The sequence below is a fragment of the Heteronotia binoei genome, chromosome 12 (genome assembly GCF_032191835.1).
Source record: "Heteronotia binoei isolate CCM8104 ecotype False Entrance Well chromosome 12, APGP_CSIRO_Hbin_v1, whole genome shotgun sequence".
Classification (NCBI taxonomy): domain Eukaryota; kingdom Metazoa; phylum Chordata; class Lepidosauria; order Squamata; family Gekkonidae; genus Heteronotia; species Heteronotia binoei.
The window spans coordinates 49,587,541-49,612,899 of NC_083234.1; the positions used below are offsets into that span (position 1 = coordinate 49,587,541).

The following is a 25,359-nucleotide window of genomic DNA, read 5'->3' on the forward strand; positions in this document are numbered from 1 at the left end:
TCTCGTCAGTTTATGTACATCTGACCTTGGCCTGTGTTTGCCAAAACGCAATTTTTCCTTTTGCAGCCCTTGCCATTCTGTAGAATTGATCAAGAATGGCTTTAAGTACTTGCAATTCACAAAGCCAGGAGAAAGCAGGTATGCCAAGTCGAGATGCCTGATTCCTTCAGGTCTGGTGTCCAAGGTGGGAGAGTCCAATGAAGGAAATGCAGGTGGACTGTAATATGGCTGTCTGACTAGTCAAGGAGTGCAGGAAACAAGCAGGCAGGTTCAAAGGTTCTGTGACTGTCTTGGGTGACTTGGAGGTGATGGCTGCAGAGAGTACTGGCTGAGGCAGCAAAGGCAACTGGCATGAGGTTGCCTGCAAGAAGTAGAAGTTTGTACTGAGCTTATCTTTGATCAATAGTGGAAGAGGTGGTAGGAAAGTGAAGGCTAAGGCAAACACAGCATTAGTTCCATTTCCATTTGTCACAACCCATGACTTCTTCCCATGACTGCAAGCATTTCTATGACCTCAAATATTTACATGAATAAGGGAAAGCAGATTTTGAGGAAAGCACAACTTAACAGGGATCTTTGATTTAACTTGTCTTTGCAAAAGTACATATTTTAAGATCATCTGTGATAGAATTCTAGAGAGGGGCTTTAAGTATTTTATCATAACCAATGCAGCTATTTAAAAATTCTGCTTATATTTTTCCACTGAAAGACAGTATTTTTGTATTTTTTTTCTTGGAAAAGATGGCCAGGAAAGGAGAGAACTCTTTGTTTGTACTGTGAATCCAATATTGATGAAGAATGATTCCTAGAGATGACATGACTGAACATAGGTTTTCTGAGCTGCAGGGATGCTTGTTCAAAAAATGATGGTCTTCATTCCCAAACCCCAAGAGATTATTACTAAAGAAGGCAACCAAGTTTAACACAATTTTGTAATTTAAAAAAAGTTTATCAAGCTTGTACAAGACACAATCCTGTGAGTTCTTCATTTTCAATAAAGCAAATGCAATACCAGACTTGGTGTTGCCACCTTCTACCATGTCATAAAAGCAGACCTGTTCTAATTCAACATTTTGTATATGTTGTGATTTTTATGACCTGCAATGTGATTGTTTTGACACAGTGATATGCTCAAGAATGAAGTCCAGTGAACAGTTATGAGAACTGGGGGAGGGGAATGTGTCCAATCGTGGTGGCTTGATCTTGTGGTTATGTGTCTGCCCAACAAAAGATTGCCTGTTGTTCCATATGGTGATCCCCAATATAGCATTTACCATTGTGTAGGTGATTCCTACTACCACTTTCACAAAACGTCACTTTCTCAAGGCAACCCCCCGACCCCATTCTTTGTTTTATTCTACCTCATTGGAGCAGGAAGTGCTTCAAGAGAGCACCTCGTTCAGAAACATCTGTCTCCATCACAGGAGAATGTTTCATTTAGAATTCCACATTTTGTGGGTGGCTTCAGCTCCAATGGCAAATATTTTCATAGATAGTGTTGGTTGCATTCTGGACAGAAATAAGAAACCTATGAAGATCACTGCCATTATTTCCTCTTCACAGATGGAAAGGCTACAGGCCCTCATCTTGATCTGAACTGAAATATTGCCTTTCAGACGAAGAGACTATAGGACCTCTTGGCATTCCTTCGCTATTAGTGAAGACACACTTTGTTATATTCAGACACATTATTCGGGCGTTTGTCTGATAATGCCTTCTGAAATCACATCCTGGATGGTCCAGTCAATAAGCCACATACATGAAGAATCAAGGAGAAGGTTCTGCTAATGTTAGAACCAGGGCTTATATTCCAGTATCTAAACCTCTTTCATGCAGGCAGGCCTTTCATTTTTAACCCATCAGTGATTCTCTAATTCTATGATCCTCAACTTCCTTACATTACATTCCATAGTTAGGTGGGTAGCCATGTTGGTCTGAAATGGCAGAACAAAGTTGGAATCCAGTGTCACTTTTAAGACCTACAAAGATTTATTCACAATATAAGTTTTCATGTACAAACATGCTTCTTCCAATACAGTGAATGTTTAGGTAAAATTCTATAAATGCTGCAATATGCGTATGCATTGTGAAGAGACAATGCAGTAACTGAACAGAGATTCTGGTTTTCTGCTGACAATAAAATGGCAACATTTAAAATGGTGGAAGGAGTGAGTTTTCAGTACAATTTAGAATGAAATGTTTCCTTTTTAATATATATTTTTTAAAATCTTAACCAACTCCTTTTCTGCAGTGAATACAACATTGTTCAATGCTTCAGTCCCACTGGCACCAAACAACACTAACCTTTCTATGGTAAGTAGCTGGGTTTCCCCCCCTCTTCTTTAAATCAGTGGTTCCCATTCTCTCTGGTACTGTGAACCACAAGTATAAATTTACTTGTTATGATGACCCATCAAGGGCCAGCCCAAGGATTTTCAGCACCTGAGGTTCACTATGACCTTATTGGCCATCTAATCCAGCATTGTATTTTGTACAGTGGCCAAACAGTTGTTGAAAAAACCCACAAACATCACACAAATGGCACAACTGCCTCCAAGCAAGTGGCATTCCATTTTCCTCTCCTTCCAGCTACTACTATAAAGTTACTAGCTGCTGGAGAGATTCCACCACCCTGCATTGTTGCAAAAGTAACTGGAAAGCGAGAATGTGAGAAATTGACGAGGGAAAGGAGAGAAAGAATGATGCAAAGGGAAGGAGCAGCCATTAGGGAGGGCTGGCCCATGACCCACTTTCAGAGATGTCACAACCCGCTTTTGGGTCCCAAACCACAGGTTGGGAAGCAGCGGCGTCACTAGGGCGGGGCCAAGGGGGCCATCGGCCCTCCCCCAGAGCATTCTCATTGGCCCCAGGCACTGACCCATGACCCCCCCCCCCAACAGGAAGGGGCTGGCCCTGGGACTAGAATGCTGCTGCTGTGTGTGGGCTGGCTGGGATTCTGAAACCGGGGCCGCGCTGCCGCCGGCTCAGCTAAAAGCGTGTGGGTGAGTGGGGGAAACTTAAATGCTGCAAAACTGGTATCTTGGATTACGGGGGCTGGTCATGTGACCAGAGGGTGGATGAGGGAGGGGCCATGTGAAGTGGGCGGGGTTGTGTGCGGAGGGGGTGATGCAGCCCTCCAAAAGGGGTGATGCCCAATGGGGGGGGTGACTTGAATCAGTTACACCCCAGGGTGCAACCCACCCTAGTGACACCTCTGTTGGGAAGCAATGCTCTAAATGCATGCATATTTATTTTATTTATTTGACCACTGTTGCTTCAGCATATTTGAGTATTAGTTCAACCTAGAGGATGTTTCTCCATTGACTGAATGGAAGCTATAGTTATTGTTTGGTTTAGAAGCCTGAAGCTACTCTTATAAATGGGAGCTTTGCAGTGTGATTTCAAGAATCATGAACAAAACCTAAGCAAAGCATGCATGAAATCATTGCTAAATCATTCAGATTAACTACAGTCTTCAAAAATAATGGTCAAACTTGTTGAAAAATGGGAATATACATTTTGATAATCTTTTTAAAACACCCTCCATGCCCAAACTGCAAAACTACTTGTTAATATTAAGTTCTGTTAATGTCACTGAAAAGTTTATGTCAGCCATCTGTCACATTTTTAGGTGAGAGTTCAGTGGCCCTTCAGTTTTTTATGACTCAGCATTTGCCTTGACAATAAAGATGAATAATTGCTCAGTAGACTAATAATACGTTTTATTTCCTTCTACTCTTTAACTCCAAGTACAACACTATTAATGTCACAGCTCTGGACTGGACCCAGCTGAGCAAGAAGGAATGTCTGAAGTATGGTGGAAGTCTGGTGGGGAAATCCTGTAAATTCATCCCTGACTTGGCCCTCATGTCATTCATTCTTTTCTTTGGAACCTATACCATGACTTTGACCCTGAAAAAATTCAAGTTCAGTCGCTACTTTCCTACAAAGGTAAGGGGAAAAACCCAAAACAGAACCTCTAAATGACAGGTGGTGGTTTTTAGTCAGAAAATGCAAGTCAGTCCTCCACAAAAGGTACATTGAGGAACTTGGCAACCACTGCTAAGCACCAGTCCTACAGTCAAATCTGTAGGACAGGGATCAAGTCAGATCAAAGAACATGCTGTGGAAGAAGAAATCTCTGTGTTCAGAGAGAGTCCAGCAGTTGGTTCAGCCATATATGTTCATTAAATACATTCAGCCAGTTACTTCACAAATCTATGTGATGTCATCTCTCCCCCCCCCCCCCGAGGAATCTGGATAAAATGTATTGGGTGATTGCAGTGATATGTAGGTAGATTGAGTAAATACCTAGTCCAGTTAAATATAATAATAATAAAAGGCTTCCAGTTCTGGAGGGAAAGTACATGTGCATAGGAAACAGGTAAAGATTTTGTCTGAGCCAGTGAGGGACAAAAACATAGTACTACACAAGGGTCATTTCATAGCAGGAGCTCCTTTGCATATGAGGCCACATATCCCTGATGCAGCCAATCCTCCAAGAGCTTACAAAAAAGAGCCCTGTAAGCTCTTGGAGGATTTGCTACATCAGAGGTGTGTGGCCTTATATGCGAAGGAGCTCCTGCTACAAAATGACCCCTGGTACAATATAATGGAATAGACTGATTGCCGGAAAAACCTTGATGTCTCTAAAACTACTCTCAAAAGTTAGAAGATAGTCATCATGGAAGGGCTTCCTTCCCAGTGGCCATACATTCCTGTGTGACAGAAATGCTCTCAGCACCCCCACTTAATCTGTCTTTTCCTTCCATCCCCTCTACTTTTAGGTCAGGGCCTTGATTGCAGATTTTTCCATTGTCTTCTCCATTTTGTTCTTCTGTGGAATAGATGCCTGCTTTGGATTGGATACTCCCAAGTTGCATGTACCCAGTATAATTAAGGTTCGGATGCCCTTGTGGATTTTGAATCTGCTGCCTCCTATGGCCCCTCTGTTCCTTTCCTTTGCCTTATTCCAACACTTTCTCTGTCTCAAGATTTTGTGACTCCCTTCCTATGGATTAACCAGGGCTGGCTCAACTACACTGATAATAACCAGAGGCCTCCAATGGCTTTTATCCTACCACTATAAGCCAATTTTGAAGCCTTCCTCCAACCTAAAAAGCCTTCCCTCAATTTCCGGACCTCTTCCACTTAAGAAGAACTAGTGAAGTTGTAGGAAGTCTCCTTAGGCTAAAGGAAGGCTTCAGACTTTGCTGTATGGAGTGGAAGGATACAGGCCAGTATGTATCTGGATTTGGCTCAGTGCTCTGTTGGCTGAACTCCACAATCTGACAGGTGCAATCTAAATTCCTCAGCAATATCCCAAGGAATATGTTTGGCTGTAGCTGATTTGAGAGTTGTGTCGCAGCAGCCTCTGAGTGATCTGGAGGGTCCTGGGGAGCAAGATAAAACATAAGACCTCTTAGAGACAAAAACATTTATTTCAATATGATCTTGGCTATGACAGACTACCATGGCTGCTATATTGCAATGATCCTGTGGAGCACCTCTCAAACCCAACCGTGATTCATTTGCATCCCTAAGAGTGTTGAAAATCTAATTTTGGCAAATGCCTGCTCTGTTCTTTCTTCTGGACAGATTAGCTATTTTTCACATGTAATATTCTAACACTACCTCTTTTTTTCTGTCTCTCACACGCTGGTGTATGCTCTTTCTTTCTCATTCTTCCTAGCTCCGTAAACTTATTAGTGACTTCTCTATCTTCATGTCCATCCTAATGTTTGTTGGTCTCGATATTTTGGTTGGACTGAATACTCCAAAACTGCAAGTGCCTACAGATTTTAAGGTAAAATTAATCACAGAATCATCGAACAGGACCCAGTTCACTGGTGGTGCAGAGTTAGGCACTCCATTTTAAACACTGACTTCAGTCGGCTTAGGTTGGAGTAATTCTGCATAGCATTGCACTGTAAGTAGTTGGCCTGCCCAATGCCTGCCACATGCACACTGCTACCCAAAGGCAATGTCATTCACTGCCACCTGCCCTAGCTCAAATCAGCATGTACAGTCTGAAGCATCCAAAACTGAAGCAGAATTTAATAATTTGAAATAATCAGATAATTTCAGTTTTGTTGATTATTTCTTCCTATTGTAATACACCTTCCACCCCCACCCTCTTTACTGCTAAGACCCTTTGACTGCACAGGTTCCCTGCCCATTTGCTCTGCAAAGCAAGGCTGGTTCTGGTTTCAAATATGGTCCATGAATCAGGAGAAACCCAGTTGATGCTGGGGCCCTATAACACAGCTTCAGTCCTTTTACAGGATTTTTTCCTTCTTCCATTGGAAGTCAGAATCTGAAATGAGAAAGAAATGAACTTAACCTTCCTAAACAAGGCAGGCATACACTTTTATCCATATAAGCAGCAAATTTGTCGCTCAGATTTTATTTTCTAAGTTCCATGACCTATGTTCGCAATGGAGCTGTGGATAACATTCTGTCCTCGACATGTGTTTTCAGCCCACTCGCTTAGACCGAGGATGGTTTGTGTTCCCGTTTGGTAAGAACCCCTGGTGGATCTACTTGGCCAGTGCACTTCCTGCTCTTTTGGTCACCATCCTAATCTTCATGGACCAGCAAATTACAGCAGTCATAGTGAACAGAAAAGAGCACAAGCTGAGGGTATGCCATTTTCTTCCTTGCAATTTGATATTCCCCAATATTGCATCTGTCCAGGTTTGTCTGGTATGTAACTTTAAACTGAAAAAGGAAAGTTGAGTGCAAAGATCACTTATGCCGTGGACTCATGGAGTGGCCTTAGAGAGAGCAGAGTACGGGATCCATATTTGAAGCCTAATGTTATCATAGCACTTATGCCCACGTACATATCCATACATGACCATACCTACATGTACTCTCCATATAATAATTTGACATTGCAACTGGATGCATCAGCACAATTTTGCATCAGAGTTACAGGTTCCTTTTAGAACTCAAGCTTTAATAGTTCTGCTGTGTTTCACCTTTGGCCATTTCTTCTAGCCAACTGATACATTCTTTGGTTTCAGAAAGCAGCTGGTTATCACCTGGACCTGTTTTGGGTAGGCATCCTCATGGCAGTGTGCTCATTCATGGGACTGCCATGGTACGTAGCAGCCACAGTTATTTCGATTGCACACATCGACAGCTTAAAGATGGAGACAGAGACCAGTGCTCCGGGAGAACAGCCTCAGTTTCTGGGAGTGAGGTGAGAGTTCTTTTGGAGCCAATTTTGAAGGCTTGTCCAAATGAAGAATATAGTAATGCTTAGATGGTAAGGCCAATATAAAAAGGTAAAAGGTAGTCCCCTGTGCAAGCACCAGTCATTTTTGACTCTGGGGTAACGTTGCTTTCAGAACATTTTCACGGCAGACTTTTTACGGGGTGGTTTGCCATTGCCTTTTGCAGTCATCTACACTTTCCCCCAAGCAAGTTGGGTACTCATTTTACCGACCTTGGAAGGATGGAAGACTGAGTCAACCTGGAGCCAGCTACCTGAACCCAGCTTCCACTGGAATCGAATTCAGGTCGTGAGCAGAGGGCTCCAACTGCAGTACTGCAGCTTTACCACTCTGCACCATGGGGCTCCTAAGGCAGATCTTGCACTAAGGCCAATATACCAGAATGCAAGATCTTCCTATAGAGCAGGGGTGGCCAAACTGTGCTCAGAAGCCACATGTGACTCTTTCACACACATTGTGTGGCTCTCAAAGCCCCCACTGCCCTGTTGGCCAGTTTGGAGAAGGCATTTGTCTCTTTACATCACTTCACCAAGCCAAGCCAGCTGGCAGCTTGAAGAATGCATTTAAAATTGCTTTCTTTCCATCTCTTTCTCCCCAACTATTTCCTTCCTTCCACATCTGACATTCGCATCTTGCGGCTCACAAACATATGACATTCATTCTATGTGGCTCTTATGTTAAGCAAATTTGGCCACCCCTGCTTATAGAGGTACAAGCAGTTGCCAAAGGAAGCACTAGCTTTCCCATGAACCCTCCCACTATATTACATGGATTTTATCACAGCAGGTGTTAATACGCTGCAACCAATGTTCTAAGCTCTAAGCTGAGTTAGCATGAGCTAGCTCAGTTTTTTTAGCTTCTGGCTCACACAATTTTGTCTTAGCTCAGGAAAAATGGCCCCAGAACAAACTAATTTATGCAGTAGTTCACAATTTTAATGCCAGTGAATTTTTGCTCACAAGACTCCACAGCTTAGAGGGAATATTGCTTGCAACCCACCCAACCATGTAAGATGAACCACAGGCGGCTTGATAAATCATACTTTTTATATTGCTTTGTGGGCCTCAAGTCATGCATGCCTGCATTACATGTCACAAGGCAAAAGATAACCCCATCCCCACTCCCATCCTAATTATTACCAGAGGCAGATATATGCCAGTCCATCTGCTTTGATTTTTATTTGTTATGCCAGCACTCTGAGTAGCCCAGACCATCCTAATCTCATCAGAGGGTGGCAAGCTAAGCAGAGTAGACTACGGTTAGTACTTGGATGGGAGACTACTAGGGAAGACTGGGGTTGCTATGCAGAGGATGGAAATGGCAAACCATCTCTGCTCAACTCTTGCCATGAAAATCCCATGATCCTACTGTTACCATGAGTTGGTTGTGACTTAATGGGACACAAGAGTTGATTATGACTTATTAAGACACAATTATTATTTGATTATTATTTGATTATGCCCAGAGTGAGTTTTATGTCATCTCTGGCTGGAGACAGGTAATAGTGATTGATATTACTCTACTCAAGGGTGGCTGTTATTCCACATGAGTCCCATGACCCCAGAAAGGAACTTTCCCAGGCTATTGGGGAGAAGGTGGGAAAGATCCACAGCCATTATCACCTTATGCTGATGGATCAATGAATCCAACCCATAAACAAAAATCTCTTTGTGTACGGAGTAAGCGAGGAATCCTATACAAGATGGTGGTTGCCTTGGACCATTGTAGTCATGGGAACATGCAAAAAGCCCTGAACATTCTTCATGCCTAATGTTTATTTCACTATATTTGACAGGGAGCAGAGAGTCACAGGAATCATTGTCTTTGTTTTGACTGGCATATCTGTCTTCCTAGCTCCTATTCTAAAGGTAAAGTATCTTTTTTGTAGGGACCATTACCATCATCACAGATATAGGCTTAGCAAAGAGTTCTAGTTTTAATTCAGAGTCAGCCCCTGAATTTCTCTTATAAACTAGAATGAAAGAGCTAGAATCCTAGTTCCATGACCCCAAGGAGGCTTTGAGCCTGTGTTCCTAGAATGCTGCCTATACTCTTCCTGGTGCACCCCTTGGCAAGCCACTTTTGAAACAGAAAGCCTTTAACCTGCCAAACTTAGTCCTTCGTATCCCACCAAGTGTCTTCAGCTTTCAAAATGTTGTTGATATTTCAAAATCCACATTTTAAACAACGGAGTTGATGTTTGTTTAATTAATTTATTTAAAAGGCATATGGTTAATCAGTTTTTTAATTGGCCAACAGCTCTAGTCAGGGATAGATTGGCCATTTAACTTGCTGGGAAACTTCTCAATGGGCTGCTGCCCTAGAAAGCCACAGGTAGCCAAGGTGAGACAAATTCAAAGAATGCAGGACATTCCTCAGGGACTACCTCACTGAGGATGGTTGGTTAAACTTGATTGTTGCCTCCTTCTGTATTGCCAATCAAAGTTATTTCAAAGGGTAAAGCTGCCTTTGTCACCACTGCTTGGCTCAGCTTGCTGCTGGGTTATCTAATTCCCTAAACCCACCCCTGGCCAAAACAGTCAAACAAAGTAGAGCCACTTGCCCTTTTTCTCTCTCCATAGTATATTCCAATGCCTGTGCTTTATGGAGTCTTTCTTTACATGGGAGTGGCCTCACTCAATGGCATTCAGGTAAGAACACTAACTGTGTCAGCAATTTTTTCATTGATTTTTTGGTCACAATTTTATTTTCCCATTCCCATTCTTGGGCAGTGGTCAGTGTTTCCACTTCACAATGAAATTTCAGATTCAGAACTGGGAAGTTAGAATTATGTTGTCTTTTGTTGCTTTAATCAGGCCATATAGCCTGATAGAATGGGTTGCCCAAGAGCTAAGCAGGGAATAGTTTTTAGCTTTAGCACCTATTGTAGGAGGTGATTGCTATTTGTAAAGAGGTTAACAAAAGGTCATTTTTTCCTATTGTTTTTTCCTGATTAATTATAAAAAATGAGAATATTGGCTCACAGTAGGCTCAAACAGACTTAACAAAGATGTAAACCTGTGTCTGTTTATAAAGCACAAATTGCAGGTTTGTGCAGCCTCAGTTTGACTTAGAGCTATCCGCAGAAACCTTTCAAACTTCGTTAAGTTTCACTATTCAATACTAGACTCCCTGCTTTCTCATTAGTATTCACAAAGAAAAAATTGTGTTTTTAAGGGATATATCTTTTCTCCTTTAAAATTGTAATAACAGAGAGAGGTTGCTTTGAAAACTGAAAACAAATGAGGATTGAAGAGTTACAGCCCTCTAGGGTTACCAACAACTGGGGGGGGGGTTGTCCTGTCTCTTTAATAGAGACATAATGTGTGGAAATGCACAAGTAAAGCTTCTCATGAGGTGGAGGTAAGTAGCATAATCTGGTAAATAGCATTCTGTTAAGCCTCTGTTAAAGGCAGACAATACTTTTTACCCAGGCAGTTGACAATCCTAAGGCAAACTGAGGTCATACAGGCCTGCAATTTGCATATTTATTTATTTGATTTATATTTCACCGTTCCCATGAGCAGGCTCAGGGTGGGTAACATCAAAAATTACAAAAACAATTAAAAATATGTCCCGCCTCGGGACTCGGCAGAGGGGGGGTCATCCCCCCCGACCGCCCCCCCCGACCGGGGTCGCTCCCCCCACAGCCACCCCACGGGCGAGCCCCGTGTCGACCCCGCCACAAGCCAGCGCAGCACCCCCACTCACCCCAACATGATCCAAAGAGCTCGGAGGGCCGGGCAGCGGCCGTGCCAGACTCCGCGGCCACCCAACGTGGAAGAAGCCGGCCGGCCACCAGAGAAGAGCTGGGGCCAGCCCACGATGAGCCCTCGAGACTTGCCTTAAACCGTGGCAGCTGGTGCCGCCGCACCTTGCAGCCCTGCCCACCCAAGGGCCAGCACAAAGGCCAGACAAGGGAACCTCCCCAGGACGCCAGGGTCCGGCATCAGAGCTTTTGAAGAGGGGCAGGGCCAGCCCGGGGAGGGAGCGGGGTGAAAGGGGAGTGGCTCAAAGGAGAATAAAAGGAAGCCAGGCTGAGAGGTCGGGGAGAAAGAGAGGCGAATGAGACAGGGAGGCTGCCAGCACACAGAGAGAGATTACGGGAGCCTCCACTGTTGAGCTGGGGAAAGGACTGTCAGAAGGGTGAAGCAACTTGACTTGCTCCCATTCTGAGACCTAGCTGGCGCTGAGGCCTGCGGGGAGGGCTTGCCGCCAAGAGACCGCCCCAGGGGGCAGCAGGGGCATGACAGAATAAATGCTTTAAAACAGGGCTTTTTTTGTAGAAAAGGCCCAGCAGGAACTCATTTGCATATTAGGCCATACCCCTGCCATCACCATTGTATCGTGCAGGGCTTTTTTGTAGGAAAAGCCCAGCAGGAACTCAATTGCATATTAGGCCACACCCCCTGACACCAAGCCAGCTGGAACTTGTGTTCCTGTGCGTTCCTGCTCAAAAAAAGCCCTGCTTTAAAAACAGTTAAAAGATAGTGAGATATACATTACATTGTAAGCTTAATAGCTGGATAGATGGTAAAACAAGAGTCGCAGCAAAATAATAATAAAGTCACTCTGAATGGGCAGATATAATAGGGCAGCTTTCAGCAGGGAGGCCAATGTTTGGGTGTCCACCACCTCAGCCAAAGCCTGGCAGAACAGCTCCATTTTACAGGCCCTGTGAAACTGTAATAAGTCCCACAGGGCCCTGATCTCAGACAGGAGCATGTTCCACCAGGCTGGGACCAGGACGGAGAAGGCCTTGGCCCTGGTTGAGGCTATGTGGATGTCTTTTGGTCCAGGGATAGCCAGTAGATATTGGTCAGTACAGCGTAGGGTTGCCAAGTCCAATTCCAGAAATATCTGGGGACTTTGGGGGTGGAGCCAGGAGACTTTGGGGGTGGAGCCAGGAGACACTGGGGTGGAGCTAGGAGCAAGGGTGTGACAAGCACAATTGAACTCCTTCCCTCCACCCTCCCCTTCTCCGATTCCACCCCAGAGGCGGAGCGGGCGACGCCGCCCGCTGCTGCCGCCTCTTTCCCGCCCCACCACAGCCGCTCCTCTGAGATGGGCCCAGCCTGAGCCCATCTCGGAGGAGCAGCCACGGAGCAGCCAAGGCAAAACCAGAGGAGGGGAGGGGAAGGTGGAGGCAGGCCAGGAGCACGGCGAGCCGCGAGTCCGGGTCCTAGAAGGACCCAGACTCGCGGCCTGCCACGCTCCTGGCCCGCTCCCACCCACCCCCCCGACTCCACTTCAGAGGTGGAGCGAGCGATGCCGCCGCTGCCCCCTCCCCGCCCCATCCCAGCTGCTTTTCTGAGATGGGCCCAGCCTGAGTCCATCTCGGAGGAGCAGCCACGGTGAAGCGGAGAAGAGGCGGCAGCCGCTCAGTGGCGTCGCCCACTCCGAGATGGGGCGGCTCACCACGCTCCTTGGTGCCATTTCCCACCCTCTCCCCACTTCTGTTTTTTTGGGGAGCGGGGGAAGAGGCTGGAAATCCTGGGGTCCCCCGCCAGGGCGGGAGGGTTGGGAAGCCTAGTACAGTGCAAGGCTCTCTGTTGGGTATATGGGGAGAGACGGTCCCTATTTTCCCAATCGAGGAGGCCCTGTGTTGCTTGGGTCTTGATTCCTCCATACAAACTCTTTCTCATAACACTTTGCAATCCTTGTCCTACAGAATTTCAGAACCTTGCATGCTAAAGCTCTTGGGATTTACAGCACTGCTACATTGATAGCTCCACCAAAGTACTGCTGACCTAGTTAACAGGTTAGGTTGCTTAGGTAATTGGGTTGGTCTCAGCTCTTCATGGATGGCTTGTCCCTGAAAGCTTTTATTTATTCTTAAGAAGAAAAAACTGACTGATTTCTTAGAATATATGGTTTAATGGACCTTTTTTAATAGGAGGAGATAAAATGTTTCTTAAATGATACATAGCTGTGTGTCTCTAATGCAGCTATGGGAGGCATGCAGCTGTTGCTTTAAGTCCCCAGAGCAAGATTGGCTTTGAAGTTTCTAAAGAGTGTGTTCATGGGTTTCTGACATCATACAGAAGCCAAGCAAAGGATTCAGCAGATGAAGCAGATTTCTGCAGGCTGCCCAAATGTAAGCGTACAGAGCAAAGACTGTGATGACCATATGCTCAGTACAGCATTTCCTGTGCTGCTGGCAGTAAATAGTGTTAGTCCTCATCATACTTTCCTCTGGATCCAGCTCTAATTCTGCGCTTTTCTTCAACAGTTTTGGGATCGATGCAAGCTTTTCCTGATGCCAGCCAAACATCAACCTGATTATGTCTACCTCCGGCATGTGCCCTTACGGCGGATCCACCTGTTCACCATGGTTCAGATTGCTTGCTTGGCTGTTCTCTGGATCCTGAAATCCACTGTAGCAGCCATCATCTTTCCTGTGATGGTACGCAGTTATGCACTCATTGGGAGAAGGCTATGGCATGTATAATTCCACCCATGGCCTTTTTTTGAGCGGGAACTCACAGGAATGCAGTTCTGGCTGGCTTGGAGTCAGGGGGTGTGGCCTAGTATGCAAATCAGTTCATGCTGGGCTTTTCCTACAAAAAGTCCTATGTGAAAAATGGTGGTGTCAGAGGGTGTGGCTTGATATGCAAATGAGTTCCTGCTGGGCTTTTTCTACAAAAAATCTCTGGTTCCATTTATAAGCCCAGTGGCTTATTGGCTTTCATCATATTTGGTTTATTTTAAAACAACAACAACAAAAGCACTAGTAAAGCACAGTCTTACTTTGGGAGAGAATGCCTATTTCTATAGTTGCCCTAGGACGGGAGGCGGCAGGTCTGCAGAATATCTCCCTGCCCTAGAGTTCATCAGAAAAAATGTTCCCACCTAAGTCAGAAATTGCCAACCCTTCAGGTTTTCTGTATGCAAAGTTTTGAGCAAGGAGATACTAAACAGACTATATCCTTCCCTGCTTCTATGTCAAGTAGGCATAACCCTCTACTTCCAATTTTGGATTATCTTCCCCTTTTGGTGTTAGGGCATTGGATTTGGGTTTGTAGCTCTATCAAATTTCAGACTCCCTATTCTGAAGAGACGTAATGTCTCTTCTTAGTGTTGTTTCTCACCACCCTAGGTCTACCATATAATCATTTTTTGAAACTGTGACTATTGCACACTTCATGAATGTATCTTAAAACTGATCACTGACCAACATATAGGTTGTTCTAATTCAGGGATCCCTAACATGGTGTCCATGGATGCCACAGCACCCGCCAGCATCTTACCTGTCACTCACCAAGTATTTTTAGAAAGTGGGTGAGGCCAGATGGGGCTTCTGCCCAGCAGGGTTTCTGATTGGCTGTGCAAATTTTTAATAATCTTGCTGTGGCAGCAACTGCCATCACAGCACAAGGATTTCAAAAGATATCCTATTAAAAAGAACTTCTGCCTGAAACATTGAAGATTATTGTTATATTGGAGTTACACATAATTTATCTCCCTGATACATATTATGATTGGCTATGCCTCCTGTGGCAGCCATTTTGTGTTTGAGCCCAACACCCTGTGTCAGAATTCCAAAGGTGCCCACAGGCTCAAAAAGATTGAGTAGTCCTGATCTAATTCAAAACCATTTAAACCCTTAAAAAGGTTGAGTAGCCCTGATCTAATTCAAAACCATTTAGGCCCTTGATTGAGCACCAACAGATCTGGCCCAGTTCTAATGATGATAGAATTGATTGGTTTTAATCTTTACTCCATTTAGATTTTAGCCTTGATCTTAGTCCGGAAGATGCTGGACTTTGTTTTTTCCCAACATGACCTGGCCTGGATTGATAACATCATCCCTGAAAAGGAGAAGAAGAAGGAGGAGGACAAGAAGAAGAAGAAAAAGAGAAGCAACAAAGGCAAGGAGGACAGCAGTGATGAGGTTTGTTCATGACACTTAGGATCAGTGCCAAGTGGCTGCCATTTGTCTCTTGCATGGACATTCAGCTATGCTCTTCAAGAGTTGGGCCTTCGATATGTTCAATATGTTCAGCAATCACACATGGACACACAGGGCAATTTCACTCATGGAGCTGTTCTTTTCTGAATAGCAGGATTGTGAAGTCTCTTTCTATAGTCAGTTTGGCATTTTTTCCAAACAAGCAGTTTTTCTTTCTTATAGTTCTGTTTAAACAATACAAAATTCAAGAGCTCATTGCGCAGCTGGTTCAGTGTGTATGTGGCCTCATAGTCTGCAGAACATCATGGGCTCATTCCCCACACACCCTGGAGATGGAGCCATTATGCCGTTTGCAGAGTAGGCTGAATTTCCATGCACACATCCTCCTTTTCTCCTTGGAAAGGGGGTTCTCATGTTCCTACTTCACACAGTGCAGCATGCTTGTAATACTGATGCAACTTATGCAGAAGTTCTCTGAGCACATTATTCTTCTTAAGACAGAAACCTTGAAGAGATGGGCAAGGAGGTGGGTAAAAGAAATCCAAAACAAAGAATGTCCTGACTTTAAGGATAAACAACAATGAAAGACAAAGACAAAGCTGATCACACAAACTCAGTGCTGTTTCCCAGGGTATACATATTTTTAAGTACACCGTATTTTTAGAAATGTGTTTATCTGAAAAGTTAACACATCTCATTAGCAATAAGGGCCTTTCTGACAAAGAAAATGAAAGCATATCTGTAATTGGTGTGTAAAATTACTGCAAAGTTACAGCAGGATAAATGCCACAATTTCTTGTTGGCCATGTAGTAAACAATTTGAAGCTTGCACTAAAAAGTTATCACAACTGCCACATGCTCTTTCAATGCATTCTAGTGATCCTTTTTGTATAGAAGGAAGGGACCTTCTACTAATGTCCTGTTAAGGTTCTCACAAAAACCACTGTATGTGCTATTTTGCCAAGAAATAGTACTTGAGATGATGGTCAGAAAGGATGAAAAGTGCAGTGTACGTCTGCGGTTTCCAGGGAAAGAGAGGATAATGTTTTTTTTAAATAAATGAAAGAACAGGTTTTATGTATTTCCCCTGAACATAAGTGTTTCATCTGCCAGTCTGTGAGAAACCTGGATATGTCTGTACAAACTGAGGTGTTCATTGTCTCTTTCCACTTTTTCCCTAGCCCAAGTTCCCAACTCCCTCTGTTATAACGATCCCAATGGAACCTGTCCCATCAGAACCCCAAAACAGTATCCATTGCATTGCCAGTAAGTAATATGCTCAGGTTCTATCAGATATTAAATTAACAGCTAACTCTAAACCACGCTAAAATCTGCACTGAATGGGGACTGCACAAGGACAAAACTTGCTTCTTGCACATCTCCCTTTTATCTCTGTAGGGCATGCCTAGGCACAGTTCCTAGGGGGTTATGCCTTTTTGGGGGGATTAACCAAACTAACCCATGGCTGATGCATATTTTGAGTAGAAGCTGCAGCTTCAGTGGACAGCAGCAAGCAGATTTATATAGTGCAGCACTTTACACAAACACACCACTTTAGTAGCTTTTGGGATGTTCCCTGTTTATACTACCAACTTCCTGTTCTTCTAGGTCAGATTTGCACATCAGTTTCCCAACAGGCAAAGAACCAGGTTGCACTGTTACAAGTGACAGCACTTTAAGAGGTTGCTCTAGTTTGCCATATGGATCCTGTAGATGGGTGATGTACTGGTATCCAGCAGATACAAAACCATCCTAGGGGGTTGCATGGGCACACAATATTCTGAAGTGTCTCTGGTTTTGCTGCCTGTGGACAATATACTGACCCTCAGTTTATCATAATTGTAATCCAGGATCTCACACTTGATGCCTAAAGATATATTCTCTTAGCTCATAGGAGTTTGCACTGCATCCTGGATGGTGACAGTGTTGAGTGCTCTGCTTCTGGCTGTAGAATAACTTTAAAGAGGAACACTGTCTCAGAGGTATCTCCATTGTCTGGGCAGAACTCCAGTGCCATTGGCAAACATGCATGTAGGCAAAGCATACATTCATAGAGGAAAAGCAACTAGGAGATTTGGAGCAGAGAAGCCATGGACACAGAAAGGATTAAGTATCCCTTCTCACAGCTACTCTAAACCCTTCATCTGGAGCTGCTTTTCCCATGTGCTTACATGCAACATGTAGTTAGGTCTTTAAATCCTTAGGAGGATTTTAGGGAGAATTCTAACTCTATAGGCTACTACTGTACATAATCTTGCCCCCTGCTTCCTTGAAACTTCTGGGAATGGCATTTTTGAAAGTTACTTGCTACTTTGGGATGAATTGAAGCTGTATTCTCATGAGCAAGGAAGAACAGCATAGGGGCAACTCATGTGTAATGCCCATCTTTTGTACTAAGCATGTACACTTCGCTTTTTAACCTGCAAGAAGGCTCTGATTCAGTGGAGTCATCAGAATCTCCTTACCAAGAAAAAGGTGAGAGTTTGGGGGGGGGCACATAGGGCTATCCCTAGACTATCTGGCACCCTAGGCAAGGTTAACTTCTGGCGCCTCCCCCCCCCCCCGCAATGATAACCAATTTTCAAAAAGAGATGAATTGTGAGAAAAATGAAAAGCACAAAACTTGAAGTTTCTCCCTGACCTGGATAACCCAGGCAAGCCTGATCTTGTCACATCTTGGAAGCTGAGCAGGACCAACTCTGGCAAGTATTTGGATGGGAGACCTCCTTCACTGAGTCACGTGGGAGCCACCCAGTTTGGCGCCCACAGAAGGCCAGCGCCCTAGACAGTTGCCTAGTTTGCCTAGTGGTGGAGCCGGCCCTGGGGGCACAGTACCATTATAGGTTCCTGGCAGTAGAGTAGGTGACAGACAGACCTGACCCTTGGTCCATCTGTTCAAACCCCAATGAAATATACATAGTGTTCTTGGCAAGCTCTCTTCCATTTTAAAGAGTTTGTTCATTCATCATTTGTCCTCTGAAATACATTGACAGACATCTGTGTCTCCCTCCAGGAAAGAGATCTTCCAGTTGGAGTTTTACGTTCTGATTCTTCTCCTAATAGTTTAGACCTGGATCGCAGGTGAGTGATGCATCTGACAATCTTGATATTTTTTAAAAAGGAAATCCAAACTCAGATTTGTGCAGGTATAGGAGAGGTGTTTAAGACTTATGAATCTCTACAAGCAATAAAATCTATGAAGGAAGCCCTGCTTCAGTTCCTTGTGGTCTGCTGGTCTCCACAAGAAAGAAGGTGTTCTGGAGTCTGCCTGTTTTTGAGATCTCTGAGCCCCATGGAAATGAACAAAGGGCTCTTGGCCAGGTTTCCTGTGTTTTAAAGAGTTTATTTATTCATCCACCCATTCATTCTCTGAAATAGATTCATATTTCCCTTGTTTGGCTCTTGCAGCAGTCAGGAAACAAGGGAAAAAAATTCATGCTACATTCTGCTTTTGAAAATTAGCCCCTTAGATGTTTTATGATTGATTTGAGGAGGGGTTTTTTTTTTAAGCAGTGATCTTAATTTTCAGTGTAATTTTGGCTTATCTGAAGATTTTGTATACTTCTTTGGGAGCAGAAGCTCAGAGGTGTTTTAGAAATCTTTCAAATAAATAAGCTAACAGCAGGAAGATGAGCTTGTAAGTGTAAACACAACATTGAAAATAGTAATAGATTTATTATTATTATTACATTTACCCTTTTGACAGGCAGAGACACAGGGAAGGAAGCATGGCTGCTCCAGTTATATCACCCAGACACATTTACAGCTTACTTGGAAGAGGAGAGCCTTCCGGAAAGTCCAAGGCCTCTCTCAGGCAAGGGTTTTGGATCTAGGGGGTAGGGTGGGAAGAAGGCCCCCAAGTAGCAGCTATTTGCAAGGGAAAGGGATGTAGAGCTTAGGATAGCAACAAGATAGCAACAACTGGTGGCACTAACAGGAAGCATTCCTGACCTCTCCCCAGTAACTTTCCTGGAGAAAAGCATTACTTTGCATTACTGCTTCTCTTTTTAAAAAGGAATCCATCCAAATAAATATGTTGGTGTACAAACTTGCCATTAGAAAAAGCCACCAAGCATTGATGTCAGTGTGGGCTAGCTAGTCCCGGGGAATTTCCCTGTCTATTATATCAAGTTGGCCTTCAGATCAATAAAGGCAGCATTCAAATGTTCCTCTTTTCTTTCTTTCTTTCTTTTTTTAAATGGTATATTTTGTTATTCAATGAGCTGGCACAATTATGTTGTATACTATAGGGTAGCCTTTGTCTAAACCCAGTTTGATTTACCATCAAAATAGTTCAGTAAAAAAAACTGCATAGATTTTGCTTAGCATACTGAGTAAGCTTTAGAGGCAGGAAGCCACCTGTCATCTTTTTATATATAATCTGTCTAGCAGCAAATATATCTGTTTGATCGATGCAGTAAAATAATTTAACTAACATGGGAACCCAGCAGTTTATGTGATGTTTCAAAAGTTCACCTGACATGCCCGTTTTCCTCTGAGGCCTGGTTATCCACTAAATATCCCAACAAGATGACTATAAGTCGCTTCACTCCTTCCTGTTGTTTAGATTAATAAAAAAAAATGCTGGGATTTATTGTATGTAACAAAAGAAATGGCTTTACCATATTGCACACACAATATTAGAAATGCTAAAGGGGATATAAGGCATAAGGTTATATTATAGCTAGTTTCTAAAAGTTTGTACAGGCTTCAGTATGAAGATAAGGGTTTTTGTAAAAAAAAATGTTCTTCATTTATATTCTGCCTTCTCTTTCCCCCCACCCAAAAAAGTATCTTACATATTCTCCTATCTCCTCCGTTTTATCTTCACAACAACCCTGTGAAGTCAGTTAGGCTGAGAGTATGTGAGTGGTCCAAGATCACCCAGCAAGCTTTCATGGTAGAACGGGGTCTCCCTCGTCCAACACTGTAACCACTACCCCACAGTGTAGTCACCCAGCTCTTGCCAATAGTGCCTGAGATTCAGTACAATGTGAGCCAGAATGGCTCTTCTCCATCTGAGGAGGCTTTGTGTATCTTTTATGTTAGATGTCAAATTCAAGAAAGAAAGGGAATATTTCTTCTGGGCTGCGTATTCAAAAACATGCTGTGCGATTTGCTGTTTTCTCAAATTATTTTTAAAATGTGCAAACTTTTTCTAAACTTATTTTTATTGATTAAAAACAGAGTTTAGTTTGTTTTTCCATTTATGGTGCATACAAACAATCATTATTTGAGCAGTCATGCCTCTGTGGAAAGTGTGTTCTCTCCAGATGAATTTTTTTTTCCAGGAAGGTGTGATGGACTCTAACTTCCACCTAACCCATTGTGACCACTTACTTTCCACAAAGGATTTTGTGATTGTTCTAAAAATTATTTAAAATTAATAATAAAGCAATAAGTATACTACATTTAAATAAATCAGTGTGCACCACTTTTTTAAAAAAAAAATTATCCACCTGATGCTTGGGGCAAGACAGAGAACAGAAGCAATGTTCAAATTGCCAGTAAGTATATCTATTGCAGATAGGGATGTTCTTTGTGGGGCTGCCCTTGAAGATTGTTTGGAAGCTATAGTTGGTACAGAATGCTGCAGCCAGAGTCTTGACTGGAGTGGGTCGTAAGGACCATATCACTCCAGTCGTTGCAGCTTGTTACACTGATTCCCAGGGCTTTTTTGTAGCAGGAACTCCTTTGCATATTAGGCCACACCCCTTTATGTAGCCAATCCTCCAATAGCTTACATGGCTCTTCTTACAGGGCCTACTGTAAGTTCTTGGAGGATTGGCTACATCAGGGGTGTGCCCTAATATGCAAAGGAGTTCCTGCTACAAAAAAGCTCTGCTGATACTGACCTTTAAAGCCCTATACAGCTTGGACCCAACATATCTTATGGACCATCTTCTCCAATATGAGCTTTTCATTCAGTCCAGTCATCTTCAGAGGACCTGCTTTGAGTGCTGTTACCATCCGAGGCTAGGTGTGTGGCAAACTGAGAAAGGGCTTTCTTGGTTGTGGCACCAAAAACTTTGAAACTCCCTCTCCAGAGAGATCCATCTGTCTTCCCCTATCAGTGGCTCTTGCCAGTGGGTGAATTTTTTGTTCTGTTTTGCCATACCCTCCAATAACTATTATTGGCCCTTGTCCTTGATTTTGCTGTTGTATGTTGTGTTTTTATTGAAGTATTTTATCATTTTAAATCCTGTCTTTTGTGTTGAAGTGTTTTCATGTTTGCCAACTTGGGGATCCTAATTGGGAGAAAAGGCAGCACAAAAATGTTTTACAATGAAATAAGCAGATAAATAACACGCCTGGAGGGCGGAAAGTCTTGTCCCATAATGAAGGCTTAATATGTAGAAGAGAGCAGCTGAAGCTTTTTATGTTATGGAGATAAACAACATCCCATTAAGCCTCTTTAAAGAGACAGGACATTTTTTTTGCCCAAGTAGCTGTCAGCCTTAATTGTGGGGAGAGAAGAAAGCAGAAAATATCTCATGGGAGAAAACCACAGACACCATGAATCCTGTTTAAAGATATGTTTGAATGCAGTGCTTTTTTTGAGCAGGAACTCACAGGAATACAGTTTCGACTGGCTTGGCATGAAGGGGCGTGGCATAATATGCAAATGAGTTCCTGCTGGGCTTTTTCTACAAGGTTTTTCCTCCCAAATGGCTAGAGAGTCTGGGAAAACCATAGACTTTTCCCAGAAACGCCTAGATTCACTTCATACAATGCTTATTTTGTATTCACTTTGTACAATGCTGATTTTGATGTTGAATTATTTTGTGCTAGGATGTTTAGTTAGGATGTTTAATGCTTTAGCTAAAGGTAAAAGTAGTCCCCTGTGCAAGCACCAGTCATTTCCAACTCTGGAGTGACGTTGCATTGCAACATTTTCACTGCAGACTTTTTATGGGGTGGTTTGCCATTGCCTTTCCCAGTCATCTACACTTTAACCCCAGTAAGCTGGGTACTCATTTTACGAACCTTGAAAGGATGGAAGGCTGAGCCAACCTTGAGCCAGCCGCCAAGCTCCTGGCCCGGGTGGGGGTTCCTCCGCCAGGGAGGTTCCCAATCCGTCAACCCACATTGGGCTGGTGGGGGGCAATCTCCCCCTATGGTGCCAGCGTGATGACATCACCAGGAAGCAGCATCATTGCGAAGGTGATAGTGTGCAGTGGCCACTCTAAGCATTTCTGAGGAAACTCTATGGTTTTCCTGGACTCTCTAGCCATTTAGGAGGGAAAACTCTATGGTACAAAAGATACCATATAGTTTTTACCTCCCAAATGGCTAAAGTATCCGAGAAAACCGTAGCGTCCAGAGCAGCTGTGCGTCCCGTCACCTGTGCGATGACATCACTCGCAAGTGACATCATTGCATCACACACGAGCGAAAATCCCCCGCTCTGGGAGGAAGGGGACTTGGCAATCCTATGGCCTGAAGCCAGCTTCTGCCAGGATCAAACTCAGATCGTGAGCAGAGCTTGGACTGCAGTTTACCACTCTGTGCCACAGGGCTTCTTAATGCTTTAGCTTACCAGGTGCCTATTTCCTTGAATGTGCCATGTTGAGGCCTCTGCCACAGTTGAGCAGAGTTGTTGTGTTCACACAAAATATCGTTCATGAATCTGCCAGCTACTCAGGCAACAAAGAATGTTTTCAAGGCAGATATTGTGAGGAAAGGGAAATTGTCTGTTTGGATGGCATTACAACCTTGTTCATCCTCACTGAAGCATGCTGTTTTGTTATGCCACCTAAGCACCAGGCAGATATCTGAGACTAAAGTAAAATTATTGGACAGAAAGCTCAGAGATGAGATAGTTCAATTAGAATACAGAGTAAGCTATTAACTGAGGCTCTGGTACCCAAGAAAATGTAACAGAAAGAATGCAGGAAAGGGCAAAGGGTACAGGACTCTGAGAACCCCCAGCAGTGCTTATGGTCAGAAGGGACTTTGTGCTAGAGGTGGGAAAAAGAAGAGTTCTATGAAGGCTGACTAAAGGGACTAAAAATCTAGTACAAGAGGAAAGAGTAGATATGGGAACAGATGAGAGGATGTGCAAACTAGCAGGAACGTCTAGCATCTAGACTCTGGTGCAGATGCTGTCCTTTTTTGGCACATGTGGTGTTTGTTGTTGTCACTGCAGCATTGTGTGCTAGCTATGGGGAGAGAATAGGGAGGCTGAATTTCATATACTTTGAACAGTTCTTAAGCTGTAGGATTCCAGTTCCAATATGTATTTCTAACCTCCTATGACCTGCTCTTCTTCCAGTATTACACTTCACCTGAAGATTTCCTGCCCGTCATCTCCTGCATTTAACTACTCCAGAAACCCCATCTGTGCTGTCCCCCAAGTGAAGATAGAGATGGAGTCAGATTATGAAGATACTGACACAGAAAAGCATCCTCGGGACATGGGCAATGAGACCACACTATAGTCCCAGTGGTCCTTTATAAATACAAAATTGGGTTTATTTTCTTCTACCTGAAAAACCAAGGGGGATATCTAGGCACAAGGACCTTGTTCTCCACTAAAGAACTGATGACTGAAAATTTGTAGGATTCCATTCTGTTGGGCTGGGAACAATGATGGAACCCTGCATCTCTAGCTTCAGATCCTCCCAAGCAATATGGAATTGGTACTTCAGGACATCACAGCCTGCAGGAACAAAAGAAATCATTAGCCTGCAGGCAGCTCTGGTTCTTTGGGTAGAGAAACCACATAAGCTTTGGACTCCAACATGTTGGGTTACAACTGATGAGAAGCTACCAGGTTGTACACCAGCTCTTTTGAAGCTGGACCTTGCTGCCCTGTCTCCTAACCTGCATACCCATTAACTTTAGACTTGGCAGAGTCATTTTCCAATGATAACTTTGGCCATTGCTCTGTTCTGCAACTTGAGTTTTTAAGGGGACATTTCAACTTATGTTTTCCCAGGAGGATTGGACATTGAGAAGTGGGGTACAATGGATGGATGAGAAGCACAAAGCTTGACTCTTCAGTCATCCAGTATTAAAAGTGATCCCTTAAGGACCAATGCAGGAGAAAGTGATACAGAGGACTGTTCCTTCCTTGAATCCAAACATCTGGAGGAATAGTTTGTCACAGATCATGGTATACTTTGTATGGAAAGCCAGAGAAGTGAGCAGTATCTACATGACTCAGTCCCCCGGAGGACTTCAGCTGATGTCTCGTAGATTTAAATTAGACTTCTCTCAATGGATCCATTTGGCAGTTTTCCTTCAGTTGGTATATAGGCCATTTATAACTCCTCCAGTCCTGTAAGAAGAGAACCTCTCTGTCAGAAATAGTGTCATAGCTCCACGAATCTCAAATGTCCTAATGGCAGGCTTCCCTGTCTTAGGTATCTGAAAATGCTCATTGGATAGAGGCCAAGAAATTATAGGATTCAGTTGCAGCAAAGCAAGAAGAGTTTCTGCCTATAAACATGGCTGAGCATATTTTGCCCATGGAATCTTCTTCTCTGAAATATTTTGTGAGAAATCCTAGCAGTTCTGTAGGAGGAAAAAGTGAGATGTTTCCCTAAGAACCCTAACTTAAAGGCCAAAGTCTCTTTTTTCATTTTGATATATCAAAATATTGTTCTTCGGTCTTTTCTCAGAGCTAAATGATTTTAAGTTATGCCAATATGTTGTCTCTTTTTACTCTCTATTGAAGTGGTTTATTCCATGGGTCCCCAACCTTTCTAGGCCTGATAGCACCATTGGAATTGACACAAAATGGTTGCCACAAAATGGCTGCAGCAGAAGGCAGAGCCAGACGCAAAATGGATGCCATAGCTTACCTTCAGTCACACAGTGAAGATCCTTGTGCTGTGCTGGCAAATGCTGCCAAAGCAACATTTAAAAAAAATCCATGCACAGCCAATCAGAAGCCTTCCTGGGCAAAAGTCCCATCTGGCCCTGCCCACTTTCTAAAACACTTGGCAGGCACCATAGTGGGGACCCCTTGTTTATTTGTAGGCTTCCCAAGTTGCCACCGGGGAAGGGGGTTCCCCCCCTGATTTTGGGACCTCCAACCAGCCACCCCATAACACCCTGGTTGGGGAGCCCTGTCCCCGAAGAGCTTCTGGGTGATGTCATCATCCCCCACCCAAAGCCAGGTAAGACTTGGCAACCCTACTTATTCAATATCTCATTTGAGACAGTGAATTTAATCATTCTCCTCTTGTCATGGTAAAC

At 43.6% G+C, this 25,359-nt stretch overlaps 1 protein-coding gene across 5 annotated transcripts in view; it reads left to right on the forward strand.

Annotated features, from left to right (window-relative positions):
* The window catches only part of SLC4A5 (solute carrier family 4 member 5), a 74,561-nt gene extending 50,354 nt beyond the window's left edge, over nucleotides 1-24,207 (forward strand). For 2 of the 5 annotated variants that reach the window (XM_060251038.1, XM_060251041.1), the window contains 11 exons: nucleotides 2,252-2,313; nucleotides 3,751-3,951; nucleotides 5,693-5,806; nucleotides 6,481-6,642; nucleotides 7,029-7,207; nucleotides 9,037-9,109; nucleotides 9,824-9,892; nucleotides 13,474-13,647; nucleotides 14,971-15,135; nucleotides 18,167-18,234; nucleotides 23,429-24,207. In XM_060251038.1, coding sequence (XP_060107021.1) covers nucleotides 2,252-2,313; nucleotides 3,751-3,951; nucleotides 5,693-5,806; nucleotides 6,481-6,642; nucleotides 7,029-7,207; nucleotides 9,037-9,109; nucleotides 9,824-9,892; nucleotides 13,474-13,647; nucleotides 14,971-15,135; nucleotides 18,167-18,234; nucleotides 23,429-23,594 — 1,433 coding nt within the window. In that variant the 3' untranslated portion in view covers nucleotides 23,595-24,207. Of the gene's footprint in view, nucleotides 1-2,251; nucleotides 2,314-3,750; nucleotides 3,952-4,787; nucleotides 4,902-5,692; nucleotides 5,807-6,480; nucleotides 6,643-7,028; nucleotides 7,208-9,036; nucleotides 9,110-9,823; nucleotides 9,893-13,473; nucleotides 13,648-14,970; nucleotides 15,136-16,334; nucleotides 16,420-18,166; nucleotides 18,235-23,428 lie in introns of all 5 variants that reach the window. The other 3 variants (XM_060251040.1, XM_060251037.1, XM_060251039.1) reach the window with 3 other exon arrangements.
* Nucleotides 24,208-25,359: the final 1,152 nt, after the last annotated feature.